This window comes from Haliaeetus leucocephalus, unplaced genomic scaffold, assembly GCF_000737465.1.
Source record: "Haliaeetus leucocephalus isolate CR32 unplaced genomic scaffold, Haliaeetus_leucocephalus-4.0 Scaffold577, whole genome shotgun sequence".
NCBI lineage: Eukaryota > Metazoa > Chordata > Aves > Accipitriformes > Accipitridae > Haliaeetus > Haliaeetus leucocephalus.
In genome coordinates, this window is record NW_010973013.1 from 1,619,493 (window position 1) to 1,637,751 (window position 18,259).

General features: G+C 48.8%; 1 protein-coding gene across 1 annotated transcript in view; it reads left to right on the top strand.

Moving 5' to 3' along the window:
* LOC104838150 (chromosome unknown open reading frame, human C1orf95) overlaps positions 1–14,142 on the top strand; it is a 41,705-nt gene extending 27,563 nt beyond the window's left edge. Inside the window, exons 2-4 of the mRNA XM_010577739.1 lie at positions 5,915–6,094; positions 11,154–11,162; positions 14,012–14,142. Coding sequence (XP_010576041.1) covers positions 5,915–6,094; positions 11,154–11,162; positions 14,012–14,046 — 224 coding nt within the window. The 3' untranslated portion in view covers positions 14,047–14,142. The remainder of the gene's footprint in view (positions 1–5,914; positions 6,095–11,153; positions 11,163–14,011) is intronic.
* Positions 14,143–18,259: the final 4,117 nt, after the last annotated feature.

The window sequence follows — 18,259 nt, forward strand, 5'->3', positions numbered from 1 at the left end:
CACAAATTCTTCAGCGGTCCCAAGCTGCTCGGTGCGAGGCGGTCACAGACACTTCAGCTGGATGCTGTGCTCCAGGAGTGCAGCCGTAGCTGTGTGCACCTATTTTCAGAAGGGCCTGAATGACGAGCGGGTTGGTGTCTTCCATTGCTTGCTTCGAGTGCCTCTGAGGAAACCAGGTGGGAATATGCCTCCTGACAGAGGAGCACATCTGGCCACGGAGCCAGGCCCAGGCACTTGAGAATGGTTTGCTTCCTCAGGAGGACACCCTCCAGCCTCTGCACCTCCGCTTTTGCTGTGAACCAGAGAGATTTGCTGCATGGCCCCTGCCCACAAGAGCCATGGTAGCTCACACATAGGTATATCAAGTGCTCTTCTGGACCAGCCTTTTCTGTTCAGAGACCTGCAGTAAGCTTGGAGAGAATGCTGTCATCTCAGAGGTTTTAGGTGATACACTTGCACTGGCAGCTTCTCTCTGATATGGCCTAAGCCCTATTGAGTTCCAGCGAGGGGGAAACTGGGTACGCTGGTGAGGACTTGTGCTGGCCAGAACGCTTCCAGGGGGTTTTACCTTGTGTCTGTTTTCTCAAGCAAAGACACAATTCTCTGCTTTAGGAAACTTTGGCAGATAGTCAACCTGAATGTTAATGCTTTGCAATTTCATTTTATTGTGTAGCCCAGCTCTACCCTCCTAAGCAGTGGAGAAAGGTTTTCGGCATCAGCAGATGCTGCTATAGCCCTTTCTTGGGCAAGTTTTAGTAGTTCTCTTTCCCTCATCATAATCCAAAGGGCTACAGCTTAGCATGTGGATTGATACCAAGGATGAAAGACCTCCACAACCGAAACAACTCCTTACAGTTCAAACTAGAGTATAAAAACAAATTCAGGAGACTTAGGACCCAAGGATGTCTTAACCAATGGATACCACATTCACTGTAATACTGAGCGAACAAGTGCAATCCTTATTACCCTTCTCGCACAGTTTTTCTGACTCACGCAAGCATCTCATGAATTTTCAGCACATCCACAACATCTGCCTCATATACCTGCCAACACTGTTTAATGACAGCTAATAATCATTTTACTTAAAAAATTCAAAGGCACATCAGACGTGTCCCCACACAGAGCACTCCCCTGATACAATACAGCTATACAGGTACATCTCATCCCCACAAAACACACACATTAACTACATCTCCCACCATCGATCCAACAGCCATCCTTGCTCCTACAGACACCTCAGATTTCATTCCCCTCTCCTTCCCGTCTTTGCTTGTGCTTACCTGCAGCTGTGCTCCAGCATCATGACAGGGTTCTGTTTTTCCCCTCTGAGAGCAGGAAAGGAGGCACCATCCCACCACCTCATTTACTCGCAGTGTTATAGGGGAACATCTTAAATGACCTCCAGGCTTGTGGGAAGAGAAAGGGGTGTTTCCCAGCCCCTCCCTAGCTCCAGGCTTTTGTAGTGTAGGGACCATGACTGCAATAATTTGGGTTTCTGCTGTTCTTCCACCTGTAACAGGGCAGCTCATCGGATGTGATTTTCTTGCAGCAGAGATGCTTTCTGTTGTGAAGTTTCAGATATCTGGTAGTCAGTGGGAAGCCCACTAACAAGTTATCTGTATGCTGAAACTACTTACACTTACGCTGTGGCCATCAGTGTCTTGTCTTGCTCTGGTTTGCACCCTGGCTCCAACCAGGCTCCCACTTCTGATGTTTCTGGGAAGGTGCGATCAGAAGTTTTCTCATAGCCAGGTCCTTCACATGAAATATGCCAAGCTCTGTGTCTGGCTGAGGCTCCTACAGAAATGCCTGGGACAGTCTTTCTTGCAAAAACAGGAGAGAAAAACTTCCCTCATGCAGCTTAAGATATTGCGTAACATAGTCACTGCTGTACTCGGATAGCACGGAGGAGACTGTGCTCAAGACAGGCCATGGGCTTGACCTCATGTCTTCCGCCACCCTGGATGAGTGACCCAAACAGCAGTAAACCAGGAGAGCTCTCTCCAGGGTGTGAGTTTCTCCTCCAAGAGAAAAAAACCCCAAAGTATTCCTCTCTCATACTAATTCGGTGTACTCTGTGAGGCCAGGAACCAGCAGGTGATTCTCTTGGGAAGGCCATGGCTGCCAGGGTACCAGCATACACTGGAGAGGGGACTTTATCCTGGGTGACAATGGACCCAAGAGGAGAAAAAGGGCAAAAGCCCCTCCTTTGTCTCTCCCTTTACAGTTTTGTCCTACAGATGACACATCCCCTTTGTGTTCAATGGGTTAAACTGTTGAAAACAAAAAGCCTTCCATATTTACTGGTGTAATCTAAAAATACCCCAATTCTGCTGACAGCAAGAGCAAACACAGGCTCCCAGAGGCTTTCTTCCCTTGCTGAAAATGGCACACAGTGTCCCGGCTGGCTGACACTGCCCCAAGTGAGATGAGATGAGTTGAAAGAGCAAGCTTGGCTTCTCATCCCCTCTCAGCGTCGCTGCACATGGTGCCTTCACCCTCTGCCCCCCAGCTGCTCCAGAAGGGCAAACCTCAGCTCCCACCCATCCCTCTGCCCAGTCCCTGGTACCTGCTGGCCCCGGGTGCCAGGTGGGCTGTATGGCTCAGCCAGGTGATTGCAATGGGCCCTGACGCACCATGAGGCTGAACAGACAGACTTGTTAGGTAGTGTGGGACATCTCTCCACTACGTCTCCTCTGTCCCCAAAGAGGCCGTATTAATTCACGATTTAGAATAATCCCAGATTTGAATGCATTTTGGGTATTTTTTCATTGGGAAGATACAAGAAATGCTTGATACAATTTACTTATGTTATGCTGGCATAGCTATAGGGGCTTTTAGTTTACATCTGCTGGTTACACTCACAGCCTGAGACCTTTTTGGACAGGTGATTTATTTGGCCACATCATCCCAGCTGCGGTTTGCATACTGAGTTTATGATTTCTAGGCTATAGGTATTCAGGTGTCTGAATGCTTGGTCAGGAAGGGAAATGGTTCAGTGCCCCAGCTCTGATGCAGGCAGGCAGTATCAGCAGATACAGCTTGCTTGCCTTCCTCCTCCTCTCCACCTCTCTGCTTCCAGATGCAAACGCTTCCATATTCGGCAATGTGTAACTACGATGGCTTCTTAAGGGGAAAACATCTACCTTGGCAAATGCATTTAAGACTTTTTCTTCTGCTTCACATTTTAAAGCATATGTGGACTAGAGGAAAAATACTTCCGTCTTATGTCTGCTGGCATCTCTCAAGTCTTGCATTTAAAAATGCCAACAACCTCCCAAAGATCAGCTAATCATAATTAATAAAGAAAATGCACTGGCACTGGAAAATGAATTGGCTCCTCTGAGTAGGAAGGTGGCCTGGAGAGGGAATCAGAAGCCAAGGTTCATGAGATTTTAATCCTAGTTTCTGTATCAGTTCCCTGTCCAGAGAGGGTCACTTAACTGCTTTGTTTGCTTTATTCCTTTCTGAATGGGGCTAGACATTAGCTTAGTCACTGTGGTGTTTAGGGGATTAATTAGCTAATTCAGCACCTCACTCTAATGATGTAAAAATCTTAAAAGCTTCACTGGAAGGATCTGAAGCTGTAGCTTAAGAATTATTACTCATTTACAACCTTTTTTGTAACACATTTTGGAAGAGTTAAAGGTAAGGCGAGAGGGGAAGATTTTCATTTTAAAAAGAGACGTGTATTTCCATTTGGCAAGATTTTGCATCCTGATGGGAAAATGTAAACACTCAGTCTCTGATCTTGCCTCAATCCATATTTAATCTGAGAGAGTGCTGTGGTGTACCTTTTCAGACAACAGTTTCAGGAAGCATGGGGGAATATTCCAGGCTTCCTTCTGCTTGGAGAAACGCTAAAGGAAAAAAAGGTAGGTGAAGTGAGGCAGAGATCTCGCATAATCCCATGTGGAGGACACAAAAAACATGGAAGACAAAGCCATAGAGCAAAAGACAGCCTTTCTTTTAGCAATGGGGAGACTTACACAGCATCCTTTGGGATTAAAATTATTTCCCCTTTTCCTCTGTGCAGACCCTTTTGTTTTGGTGGATAAGGGGATGAAACCCTGCCTGTGGAAGCTGAACAGTCAGAGGATGAAAGCCCAAGGGGGATTTCTGCCACGGGAGAAGAGGCAGCCCCTCTCCCTGCCCGTGATGCTCTGCCGTGGGGCTGCCTCCCACCACCCCAGCAGCACTCACCCACTCCCCTCCGCCGCGGTGTCACTCTGCCGCTGCTCCGTGCCCGGCTTCGGTGTGCGGCGAAGGGAGCGGGTGGGAGTATGAAATCAGATTGAGCCAGCGGCAGGAAGATGAGCAGGGTTTTAGGAGCTGGTGGAGTGTTAGGAAGATGCTGGAGTTGAAGCCTGCAGAGGATGGTGAGATTAAAAATAGGCTGTAGTCAGCCTTCCCCAGCATTTCGGCATCTTAACAGCCTGTTATCCTCGTGACCCACTGAAGAAGAGGCAGCAATGAAAGACATTATCTCTTCCACCACCCTGGCAGTGCAGGACAAAATGGTATTTTGCTCCTAACCAGATCCTTCTCCTCTCTCTCTCTGGTGGGTGTAAACTGAATATTTCTTCCCCATCTTCAGTCAAACCAAAGGACTCCCTCCTTCCCCCGAGTTCAACAAGGCACTTGCGTGCATTGAAGATGAGCTCATTCATTCACATCTTACAGGGTGTTTGCAGGCTTCCACCATTTGCTAGGAAAAAGGGCAATTTCTGTACAAACGACTGGACGTCATGCTGCAGGATTTTTAATTCAAGACATTCATTAATTAAAGCATTTCACAGAGCTACATTATCCAATACAATCCACATTACACCTTTGTACCTACCTTAGCAATGCTGTGTTTATATTAAAAAAAACCAAAGACAATTCATAATGATAAGAGGTGTTGAAATACATACTTAGATCAGGTGAGTGAACCTCTTGGCCAACAGCTTGTACATTATAGGTGTCAGAAACAGATTCTTCTGCTTTTTGCCTGTGTTGCATATTTCTGCAAGTTGATTGTGGGACAGACAAGGCTTCCCTGAGCTGCGGGTTTCAGCTAACTATGAGCCCAGGACGTCAGCTGTGAATAAATGGTCAGGCTTGTCCAATGTGGTAAATTCAGGAAAAATCTTTGTAAAGGCTGCTGTGGTGTAGTTTTTTCGCCCCAGCTTTAACTTTCATACATCAACAAGATCCTTCATCTGAATTGTTTTAGGAAGTCTGAAGGGTGTTTACAATTTTGTAAGTTGGTCTCAAGCAGAGCCAAGGGCTGCAACGCCAGGTCACCTGGCTCCAGCCCTGGTTTAGCTGCTTCTGCTTTGTTAAAACACGCTTTCAGGTAACAACTTACAACTGGGGGAAACATTGTGTGAAGATGCAGTGCCACCTTAGCACCCCCTTTTTTGTGTGTGTGTGCTCCTTCTAGAGCAGTATTTGTGAATAGTAACAGACTGCCAGACCCATATAGCTTTCTAGACACAGTCCTGCTCTAACTCTGAGTGCAGTTTTCCCTTTTAGAGCTTCTATGTAGTAAATGTTCTCCCCCAGAGAGAGCCACCAGGCAGAAAAAAGGTAGACTGGTATTTCCACAGACACGCAGCACTCCCTTGTAAACTGCCAGCAGTGCGTAAGTGGTTACTGTTGGGTGGGGAGAAAGGAGCCAAAACCCAAAGAGTGTTTCTTCTGTCCTGGTTTTCAAGTACACATATCGGTATAATTCAATGGGAGACAGTAGTATGTTCGAGTGAGATGTGGCTGTGCCTCCATTTGTCCTCCTGTAAAGTGTTTCCAGCTTTTCAGCACTGCAGTGGGAGCACAAGGAGTGGGATGCTATGAGAAGTGGGTCTAAGGGAAGGAATTTGGCACGAAGCCGTGGCTTTCACTGGGTGTTTTGTTGCTGCTCTCTCCCTAGGAACATTTGTATCGGCGTTTACTGTGCTGTGCGGAGCCCGGACTGACCTCCCTGACAGGCACATGTGTTGTGTCTTCTGGCTGAACATTGCTGCTGCTCTGATTCAGATCCTGACGGCGATCGTGATGGTTGGCTGGATTATGAGTATATTTTGGGGGATGGACATGGTCATTCTTGCAAGTAAGTACAGTGCACTCACCTCCCCGACTTCTCCCCTCAGTGGCCATGTTGGCGGGTGCCAGCTAACAACCCCAGCCTCGCCTCCGAAGCCAGAAGCAGCCCACAACTCAGGGTGCTGATTATGTCTGCAAGACCCCACTCTCTTTCCAAAGGCTGGCAGAGGCTGGTGGGCATTGCCCCAAACCAGACAGGTCTGAGATCCTTCAGGTTGGCGGGGCAGACAGTTCCCAAAGCAAGCACTTCTCCCAGAGAACATCTTACCAGCAGCTTTGGCTCTTTGGTTTGAAGGGGCTCCACTTTGTCATCTCTGCTGATGACATCTGTAGCTGCATGATGGAGGAGGAGAGAGGATCTCAGGAAATTGCCAGGCACCTGCCTAAAGATGAAATGGATGAAACTGAAAAAAATAGCAGGAAAGCAGTGCACATCTTCAGCTGCCAAACCCAGGGTTTAAACCCTCTCAACAAACCACCTGCTAATTTCTGAGCCAGGTTCAATTTACAGGCTGAATTAAAGGCAATCCCCACCCAGAGCAAATGATGGATATTAAAAACCTGAACATAAGTGAGGCAAAAGGCTTTCCTCAGGACAAAGCAGGGCTGCCCTTCATTTTTCCCTGCAAACCACCTGCCAAGTTTCCTCTCAGATGTACCCGCAGAGCAGGGGTAGCCCAAGTTATTTCTGAGGATAAATTGTGAATTGGTGTACATCTGTGACGTGTCTTTAAGAACCTGCCCAATTTGTGTGTAATCCCATAATTATGTGTTCATAATCATATGCTCTTCTGCCATTGCTCTGCTGGACAGCCTCTGTGTACGGTTCGCTGTCTGGCAGGACCCAGTTCTGCAGTGGGGAGTGGCAGAAAAGCACCTGTCCAGCTAAAGAGCTACAGCTGAAACCATGACTTGCTTTTTTCCACAGTCCTGTTCTTGTATGTCCTCTGGGTAGAGGGGCTGGGGCTCGGGAGGGTCTTACTGGTTTTCCAGTTTGGTTGCTGGGAAAAACCATACAGCTTGGAAATACTGCCCCAGAGCTGCTCTCTGCACCTGGCTGGACCCCACCAGTTTGGGAGGCAGAGGGTGGGTGAGCAGCGTGTGCTGGGGATGCTCGGGCCAAGAGGTCCCCGACCCCAGCAACAGCATTTCATCCCGGCCCCTCTGGTGGCATAGGGAAGGATAAGAAGAGTCAACGTGTCTTATGTTAACCAGCTATATATCATCTGACAAGTTGCAGCCCGTGGCAGTTTCTTGCTGTCTCATTAAATTGCTGGGTTTTAAGTTTACTTACCATGCAGAGAAAATAATGGCTAAATAAAGCAGCCCTTGGTTCATGCAGAATAAAAGAACAAACTCATTTTTCAATCAAAACAAAGAACAGAAGTGATCAATTGCTCCCAGCTGGATAAAACAGCCCTGTCAGTCCCAAAATGGTTTGTTTTTTCATGTTTTGTTTTCATGTAAAAAAAACCAAACCAAAAACCAAACTTCAAAAGGAAACAATGTTTCAAATACAAGACATTTAATTTAAAAACACTGCCAAGAAACAGTTTGCTTTGGTTGGGTTTTGTTTGCATACAAACAATTTGATGCACTGGACAGAAATTGTACACCGTTGCGACTTGAATCTGTGTGTGGGTGGGAAACAGTTAAAAAAATATGAAATTACTGCTCACTTCTAGTCTTCCTCACCTTGAAATGGCCAATTCCACATGGCCAATTCCACCCGTCCCTGTGAGGGTGCCATACGATTTCGATGGGCTAGAGGCAGGGCACAGCGGGTGGTGTTGAACCTGATGGGGGCTAGCAGCGAGGAGAAGGGTGGGAAGCAGCTGGGACTTGGGGACACCGCTCTGGCTTTCCCTGAGGGGCGAGTGCCTCGCTCCCTGGATCAGGGCCGGTCTCTCTATTAGCTGGTAGGGAGCTGGGTGGGAGTTAGGGAGGCTCGTCGCAGTTTTTCATCTTCTACTGCTAATTCTCAGCCATTAAAAGGGGGAGGCTGCTCCGAAGGGAGAGCTTTGGGCTGATGTCATACTGTCTTTAATGAAGGGAAAAGGAGAAGAATTATAGGCTGGTCAGGTATACTTCAATTCCTGGAAGAAGTAATCAAACAAGTGACTTGCATGTATTTAGAAAATAAAAAGAAACAAAGTCAACCTGGGTTTCTCCAGAGCGAGTTATGTCAGACTGGCTTGATTCCCTTCTGCGGCAGAGGGATTCATTTTGTGAGTGGCAGCGGCGGTCAGCCGTCCCTCCTGACTTTCAGGCGCCGACACTGTCTCGCCCAGCGTTCCTACCAGCAAGCCAGGGAGACGTGGCCTGGGTGAAAATGCACTTGAGAACTGTTCTCTAAATGCATTTTCCTGAACCGGAAAGATATAAGGAGAGGTGTGTTGAAAGGTCCTTCCTGAATCCAGCTCGGTTCGGTATTTTCATTCATAGCTTGATGATGGACAGGAGAAGGGTCTTACCAGCCCCGCACCACCGGCGGCTGCAAGGATGGCAGGCATAGTGAGGGCAGCGTGCAGATTCAAGCAAATCGAAGAAATGGTCTGAAAAGAATAAATGCTACTCAGTGGAGACAAGTCCAAGACACTAAGGAAGGATTAATCAACTGCTTAAATACACGCTAGGGAACAACTTGTTTTTCGGAGAAGGATGTGGTGGCTGCAGTGAGTCACAAGCTGCACAGGAGTATATTGCCGTGGAGGGAACAAACACTGCCCAGGCAGGTAGGAGCAGAGCCTGTAGGTCATTAACTGGTGCCCTCGCCTTTCTCGGCACACGTAAAGCTGCGGCGAGGCTTGTGTCCAGCTTTGGAGGGTGTACTTCATGTGGACAACCTGGAGAGAGTCCAGGGGACTGTGAGACAGCAGGCAATGAAGAAGTTCAGCAAGCTATTTAGCCTAAGACAGGCTTAAATAACAGCAGGAAAGATCTGTGTGGAAATCAGGAGACATTTTCCCTCCAGTAAGGTCAAAATGCTGAAGAGGTGGCATGGCAGGATCTGCCCTCTCTGTCACTGGAAGACCCCGAGAGCGAGTAGACCCATGTCTGTAAGGAACAAGGTGGGACACAGCAAGAGACTGACTGACCTCAGGGGGTCCCGTCCAGCTCTCATCTCCTGTAAGGTGCCCTTTAGCAGCATATATCCCAGAAGGAGGATTAATTGAATGCAGTTTTGCTGTCACACTTAATTACTTTTGGCAGCACAATGGCATGGGGCATTTTCTCTGCTAATTTAAATGAATTGCCAGCTGGCCCCATTAAATGCCACAGATATCTTCTTTAAGCAGCCATATGGCTTTGGAAACCGTCCTTTGCTTTACCTGCTGCCTGAAGGCAAAGGTAGACTAAAAGGAAGCACTTAATTCTTTTGCAAAAAAAACCCAAAACCAACCCAAACTGGACTCTCCCCTTGCCACTGCAAATATCCACCTGCCCTTAGTGGTGGCTGGGCAGCACTGCCGCACCGTGCTCTCCTCGAACCCCTTGTCACAGCTGTGGGGACGAGGCATGGAGCTGAGGCAAAAGAGAGCTAATTAGCTGGCCAAGGCCAACTGGAAAATAAGCCTCCTAAGGCTTTCTGGGCAAGTTTCCCTCTGCTAAAGGCACACCTTGTCCCCAGCCCACGCAGCACACGTCTTCATTAGCTGCATTGTGCAGAATGAACGCAGGGGAACGGCCTTTCCAGGAACTCCCTAGCTGCTCAGAGCTCGTTATAAAAGGTTTATGCCATTTCTTGACAGAAATACCATAGAAATCAATATAGTAATGTCACACTGAGGTGGCGTAGGGGACAGAAGTCAGGGACTGTTTGTCCAGGCATTGTTTTGTCTCTAATGAACGCAGCCAAGAAGTCAAGCCTGGGTTCTGAAGGAAGCCCTTGCTCAGCTTCTGGCCCCTGAATTAACGACTTGCATGGCTGTGCCTATGAATGAGCAAAGGTGCCATCGCTTGTGGTGTCACAGAACGGGGACTCCTGCTGCAACCCCTGCTTCTGCAGTGCGCAGCTGACTCTCAGGGACTGATTTCCAGCCAGGAGTAAGAAATTACCTGTAATCATGCTGTCCACTTGTCGCTCCTTTGCTAATTACAGTGCTCAGACCTTGCCAGAAGCAGCAGCAGATGATTGCATGGTTACTGTATGCTCGGGCTCCGAGGGACTTTGGAAAGCATCACTGAGCCTCTATTCTCTGCAAGGTCCCTGCTAGGGCAGGTAACGCAGCTGCCCTGGGAAGGAAAGGGAGCAGAAAGCTCTTGAGACTTGGAAGAGAGCAACATCCTAAAACAGCTGGTAACCCTTCATTATATGAAGGAAATTCTGAGGACATATTGCTGGCTTAGACCTATTATGTTTTGGGGTTTTTTTTAATCTAAATAGAGCCATCCCCCAAACTATGCCTGAGGAAAGTAGTTAAAATACCCTTTTTTGCAGTTTTCTACCAAATGCTGCGTTAGGGTAAGTTCTTAAAATATTGTAGGAGTGTTAAATACCACCACGGTCTGCAGCACCCAGCCGGGCTGAGGCATGCTGCCATTGTGAGTTATCTCTGGGCACAAGCAAACTCAGCAGCAAAACTGACAAAAAGCCGTCAGGTGTAGTTTTCCCAGGTCTTGGACCTTGAATGGCATGCCACGTGCCATCCGGTACGCTGTGAGGTCTTGTTTGCTGATTTCCTTCAGCAGTTCCCCTTTGGTCAAACGTGTGAAATAGCAATGTCACAGAGGAAAGTGTTTGTGGGAGCATCGCTCAGAGGTGTTAGTTCATCCAGCCTGTCCGGCTCAGGGCAGGTGAGCTGGAAAGCACGTGAGGATTCCCCTATCATCTTTAAACAAGAGCCCCAAATAAAATGATCCACTTCAAGTACAAGGATTTTAAATAATGTTTAGCCCTGGTGTGAATGTCTGATGGTAGAGCAGCTGTTCTCCGTTTACTCTGCAGCCCCAATTTATTTGTTCTTTTCTGGTTCTCCATGTGTTTCGGATATATTGTCTACAGTTACATTTCTCCCTCTCTCTTTCTTTCATGTTCCTTTGCCTCCATTTGTTCACCATCAAAGTTTCACAAGGTAAGTCTGTTTCCGTTCTTCCTCTTCCTCCTCCTCCTCCTCCCCCGCCGTGGCAGCTCCCCATGGAGAGCAGTGAGCGCTCAGCTGGGGCAAACCATTTGGGATTCGCTTTGGTCAGTGCTGCCTGTTCCCAGCCCAAGTCCAGCCATGTGCCTATACGTGCCTGTGTCCACCTGTCTCTCTGTCTGTCCTGTGGCCACTCAGCCGTGGGGATATGTTCTCCACCCAACCTTGAAATGCCTCTTGGGCTGCCCCAAGGGCACCCTCGAGCCCATTTCAGCCTCAAGAGCATCCTGAGGCCACCCTCAGCGTGAACCCAGTCCCAGTAAGACAGCCAGTGCACAGATTGGTTTATTTTTGCCTGAATCTTACTTGCAATGGTTTACAGAAGAAGTGCAATTTCAAGCAAACTTGATTAAATCTGATTTTGTGCGCAGATACTCAGACCAACTTAATCTTGATCCCAGAGCTGTCTGCTTTACAGAACTGCACCTTAACTGTATTGCAGATGTACTAACATAAAGCTACTTCATACAGAATAGCTATTCCTATGCAAGAAATACAATAACTATTTTCATATATAAACTATTTAACAAGTCTGAAGTAGTTTAATAAATAAGTTTAGCATAGGACAGGTCATCTTCTGGCTTACTTTGGTCACATAAAGAGAGATACAGGCTAGGCCACCGTAACTGTCTTCTAGCCAGCTTCAAAACTCACAGCAGGACTGAAAGGATTTCTAGTATACCTTAATAAAAGGCATGGCTATGCAAGCAAGTTACTGTAAGCATAACCTAGCTTGCTTACTTTAGCTAAGGATTCATGGCATGCCCCAACTCTTTGGTCCATGTGGTTGGTTGTTTTGTTTTGGGTTTTTTTACTGTGCTCCCTAAACAAACTAAACCGATACTGTAGACAAGCCCATACTACAGGTTTCCAACCAGCTCATCTTGCCTTCAGAGCCAACTCACACTTAGCACATAAATGTATAAGAAAACATCATTTTTTCTCCTAGAAAAAGCTGTTTGAAAAAGGCGAGAGTCTTTCTGTTCAGCTGCACATGATGGGCAGCAATGCAGTGCAGTGCTGATAAGTGTCGTTAATCTCCTCTATTCCTTGTGCTCATTTAGCAGCAGGAGACCCAGGCTGCCAAGGCTGGGGGCATGCATGGATTTTCCAGAGTATAGCAAAATTTATTTGCCAGAGCCAATTCTTAGTTCAGCAAGAAGTCCCTTAAAGGTAGGGCTTGTGGCACCTACTGGTATTTTGTGTTCAGCTTTTTTTAAAGGACTTACAAAAGCCTGACATAAGAGTTGGAAATAAATATTAAAAAGCGTCAATGGAAAAGTGTTTGATGAGTTAAGCATTCTTCTGAGATGTGAAATTCCAGACTCATTTGAAATTCAAAAACATAAAAATGACAAGCTACTTACATTATTTAAGCAAAATAAAAAAACCTCCAGATTTTTTTAGAAGGTTTCTAGTTGAAAGATCTTCATTATCACAGGCAGCTCAGGTAAGGACAGTTTGTTTGCTTCTTTAAAAAGGAGATCTTTTGCATTGATACTATCATAATAACAAACCCCGCTTCTCTTAAAAAGAAAGCAGGTAAAGCTTCTGGTGCAGTCATTGCAACCACCTAGGAAAGTGTTAAAAACCCCCAATATTTTTCTCATTATCCTGTGTCAGCACAAGAGCAGCGGGTGCTCTCCTATTGCCCTTTCCTGCCCTAGCCCCCTGGGGGACGGAGCCCTCTATGGGATTTGCAGCCTCCCTTCAACCACTACATACAGGATAGGAAACAAAGTGAGGCCCCAGGCCCTGGAGAAGCTGTGACGAGCAGCGGGACAGGCTGCTTTAGCCCTTGCAGCATCCATGTGGCCGCAACGCAGCGGGGCCCTGGTGTCCGCTGGGGCCAAGCATGAGCCAACACAGAGACCCCCAAGGGCTTTGCTGCCTTGGCCGGGATGTGCATTAGACCCCATGGCTGGGGAAAGAGGAGAAGGGGTGGAGGAGGAGGGATCGAGGCAGTTTCCCAGTGCAATCGGTTTTGCTGCTGGAAAGCTCCATTTTCTCCAGTCCCACTGGACGGCTGCTGTGCCCCGACAAAAGCACCTGTAATTCTGCTGGGCTGGAGCAAAGCAAGTGCATAACAAGGCAGTGAGAATAGAGTCAGGGAAAGGGCCCACAGAGGCATCCCGAGGTCTGTGTTTGAACTCTGACATGCCAGCCTGTGATTAAAGGCGTCCCCCTTCTCCTCCAAGACACGTTTGTTCAACTCTGCAAACCGCAGCGCAAATCGGTTGTTGCTGGAGAGCTGTTAGCAAAGGCCAGCACGGAACTAAAAGGTGGATAGAGGAAACCAGCCTCCTCCTACCTGGCAGTCCTCTGGAAGGACGAGGTTCAGATGTAGATCGCAAGTAGAGATGAGAGTGCGTCGGATGCACGGCCAGCAAGCTGCCAGGTCAGCGCTTGGGAAGAGCGGTGTCTCTGGAGCAGTATATAAGGGCATACAAAAAACACGCTCTGTAAAGGTTTTAGGTTATTGGGCTGTACTGGAATTGGTGGCCACCAGTACCTGCTGTGCCTTTATAACCTCGTCAAGCAGGGCCGCCAGCAGCCGCATCGCCGTGCCCAGGACCGTGGCTGCACCGGGCAGGTGTTGGCTAAAGCAAGGCAGGGCGGCTTGCCGGGCTGAGCCTGCCCCAGGGCAGCCTGGCATTTCCCCCCTATTCTCCCACATGGTTTGCCATTCCCAGTAAACCAGGCTCACGGCTCGCTTGAGCCTCGCCGAGGGTCCTCGTTGGGAATTAACACTAATCATGTTCCCTTCCCCTCCCTCCTCACAGGCTACAAGGAACAGGGGATCCCACAGCAGCTGTAGTGGCTGGGACAAGTATGGTCAGAGAAACACGGCGAGAGATTCCCTTTGGCAGCTGTGGGCCACGGACCTTTTCATTACCCTTTGTCTTTCTTCTTCTTACTTTTCTTTTGTTTCCTTCTGTCTGAACCCGGTTCATCTGCCCGTCCAGCGGAGCGGAGGTGCAGAGCAGCCGACGGAGACTTGCACTGATCCTATTGAGCAGCGGAGATGGGGCGAGCACGGCGTGGGTTAGGACTGGCCCCGGCCAGCACATGGTGGGCGGCCGATGAGGAGGAGGAAGGTGGCAGGAGGAGGAGACACCCCTGGCGAAAGTGGCACCTGGGCAGGCAGCTGAGCCGGGGGAGCAGGAGATGCTGCTTTCTCTCTCCTCCCAGGAGGAAGTAGCTGAAGACATTTTGCCTCCTTTTTACGCTCACTGTTAAAGGAAACCGGCGGCAAACATCAAATGCCAAGGAGCTATTAATAGATATATGTACAGTATGTAAAAGCAAACCAGTGGTACTTTCTCCCCACCCCGAGAGTCCATCCTTGACTGCTTCGTGGTAGTGGAGGACTCAGCCCAGCCTCCTCTACTGTCTGCGTATATATGATGCTCAATGAAGCTCTGTCCTTGCAGATGTCTTGAGAAACGTGCTTGCTGTAAATTGTATTGTACTGCTGAACTGACTGGGGCTGTCCCCTGCTTCCATCCACTGACACCATGTGAAGACCAGACCTCCTGCTGGCCCCTCAGGAGACTTTATTTAGCAAGAGACTGGTGCCCCACAGAGCCTTGCCTCTAGGGTGGTGGGTGCAGCCCCGTGCTGCCAAAGGCTTCTAGTGTAAAACAATACTGGGGGAGCCAAAAAACTTTTCCTCCCCTCCCCTGAAAGGGACTTGCTGGCAGTGTCTCCGTGCTTTGGAAATGGATCCCCTTACAGCGCGGCGTGTGCTCCTGGCTGAAGCAGTGTCCCCGCTCCGCTTCCCCAGGGTAAGTGCCCAAAGCTCAAGTATCACGACCTGGTGCTAACCAGGAGCTCGGTAGCAGTCATGGTTAGGAGGCCTATAACCAAATGGGGTAGGGCTGCGTTTTCATGGTTTGAACACACGATGTGCAGAGCTAAACTGGGCATCCAGGCGGAGTGACCCCTCCGATCCTGGCTGGTGTTTCAGCAGAGTGAGAGGAGATCAGCCGGGGGGACCTGGTGGCAACACCTGGCTGCTTTTCCACTCCAAAAAGGTGACAGGAGGAGCCCTGCTGAAAGAAGACAAAACTAGGCTGCTGCTCTTGGCCAGGGAGGGTCCTCCTAGGGACAGGAGCTTCACACAAACCCGCTGCCAAAACTGGGAGCCACCCAAGCGTGGCAGAGCCAAGACCTGCTTCCAGCCCATCACTCCTGCAGAGGCAAGTGGTGGGCAAGGGGACGGCAGCGAACCTCGCTGCCCTACAAGCTCCTGGCCTCTCCTAGCACGATGGTTTGCTTTTAAGGCAGGTTTTCATTTTCCGTGCAGAGCAGAGCCTGTCAGTTAAAATACCCGAGAGCTGAGATGTCAAACAGCAGCAAGTGCCCCTGAGCACGTGTGTCTCCTGGCCTGATCACCTGCAGGCAGAAAGTGCAGACCACCAGGCTGTTGTCCATGCACCGTGTGTTTAACCCTCAGAGGCATCGCAGGGGTACACTGAGCAGGACAGCTGCCCACCAGGGGTGGGGGAGAGCCCTGCACTGGACGGGGCACTTCTTGGTGATCCCCCCAGGGAGCTGGTGGGGTAGGAAACTCCTTTAGTGTTTACACCAGCAGGAAACATGGCTTAGCCTCCCCATAGCCCCAGGTGCTCTCCTGATGGCTGGAGACCCACTGGCTTTAATGCAGGACATTTTCTCCCAGAAAGTTTCCTACCTGCCCAATGCCCACGCTTCGCTGTGAGCCCACAGCCTGTGGAAAGCAGGCACCAATACCTCGCTGCTCTCCCAGCTCAGGAAATCCTTTTCCAGGGCTAAGAATAAAGCATAATCCACAGTCCCAGCTAACTCGTGGTGGGACAGGACCCATCCAAACCATGCACATTTATCCAGCGCAGGCATCAGAACTGACGACAAACTTTCTTCACCCCACCCTTTGACAACTGTGCGTGCCACAAAAAGCTTTGGGCTGCCAGAACCGGAGAAAGGGGCAGAGAGTCAGGAGCCTCGGGAGCACCAGCCTTCACTGTGAGCCAGGAGACCGCTGGCTTGAGCACTTCCTCTGATCTCAACAGCCTTAATCAGAGAGCAATTGGAACCCATATAATCAGGATGCAAATTTGTAACACAAACAACTCATTGTATATTTTACCAAGCCAGACTTCATCAAGGGCAGTGTATTTTGCACCCATTCCCTTTGTACATGTGCAAGTGCTACCTGATGTTTGAGGATGGCGTGCCTGAGCCAGCACGCTCAGCTAAACGCCTGCAAAACTGCACAAGCCCCACTGAACGCATGTCCTGCAGTGCCTATAGTCTACAGGAGACATGTTTAAACTGGCTCTTTGGCACATGGTTAGCAAGAGGAGAGGAAAGAAATCAACATGAAATGGATTTGTGGAAGACCCTTCAGGTTAAGTTTAAAGCAATATTTCACAGCTCCTGGCCAAATATTAACAGTAACGCCCTGCATCTGCAGATGATAGACATCGCTATCCCTGTTGTACAGCTGAGAAACAGCAGTATGCAGTAAGGTTAAATTACCAGACTCCAAAGCAAACCCATGGCAGGACCACAGGAATATCTCAGGCTGCATTCCTCTTGCCTCGCACCCCAAGCAGTGGCTCATACTGCTATGCTGGCCAGACAGAAACAGGTATTTGGCACCTACCCTGTATCCAAATGGGGGTGCTGAGCTCAGCTTTTTGGGCTGCTCCACAGAAAGCAAAGATCCGTAACATGGTGCAGACAGGAAAGCTTCTCATTTGTAATTTTAGAGGAAGATAGGTGAAAAAAACATCAACTTTTAAAGAGACACAAGCCACACAACACAGACAGCAGTGAAGTGGGTTTCTTTAGAAGACAAGCACCAGTTGGTGCTTCTTGTTAACCCAGGGCTGGAAGTGCTCAAGCAGAAAAGCAGCACAGTTATCCTGCCACAGCGCTGCGCCACAGTGAGGCATCTGCTTTGCCGAGCAGAGGCTTGCAAGACAGCAGCATTTTGAAAAAATCAACTCCTAGTGGGTCAGTGGCGGAAAGATGAAACACAAGAGCCATCTGACATCTGCATTAAAGCCAAGGGGTGAACTCCTCAAGGTAACTGTTGCCACAGCAATCACCAAAAGGATTTCTGCTCGTGATGTTCAACATTTTCAACTCTCTTTGACCATTCTACCAAAAGCAGCAGTTAAGAGGGTGGCCTCTCAGTGACCTGTACTGTAGCATCTGCAGCCCTGTGGCTTGCAGGACTGTACGGGTGTTACAGAATTGAGCTTCAGCATTTACTGCGAGACAGAGAAGCTCTGCTCCTTCATTTCCCACCTGGGTAGATAGGATCCTAACCCTGAGCAAAGACGAAATCAGCAGCACAGCTGGAAAACAGCTTCACAACCTGCTGCTATGATGGGTGGGAACTCTTTTTTGAGGTTTATAACTAGTCATCAAGCTACCCAAACAACTTGCTAGCTCAGCTGCAGCAAGCGTGGTGACCAAGAGCAACGGTTACCCCTCACATTTGCCAAAACAGAATGGCTGGTTCAAGTGCAAACTCCAAACGCTGCCTGAGCATTGAGTTAGTTGTGTCGTGGTCTTGGGATGGAAGTGCGGGAGCCTCTGCAGACACGGCTAACAGGTTTCACGAGGCCAGAGGTAGAGGTGTTGAAAAGAAACCAGGCAAAACCTTTGGGTGCAGAAGCTGTGAAACAGGAACAGCCAAGCGTGGCTTAAGAACAACTTGTTCTGGTGCCTGAGAAGATGGATTCACTTTTAGAAGATGGATTTAAACATTTAGTGGACAGGCAGCACAGGAAGTCTCAGTCTGGGGAGGGTTAAACAAGCTGACATTTTCAATGGGCATTAAGCTGCCAGAAATCCTGTCTCCTGTGGCATCGGATGCCAGACCAGCAGCAGATGCCCCATCCCAGAGATCCCACACCTGTACAAAAGCTCCCCCAGGAACAAAAAATGGCAAGATTGGCTCCTCACCAGCATCACCAGGGTTTTGCTGGCCTTTCAGGCCATGTTTGGTGCTGTCTGTCCCTGTGCTTTAGTGA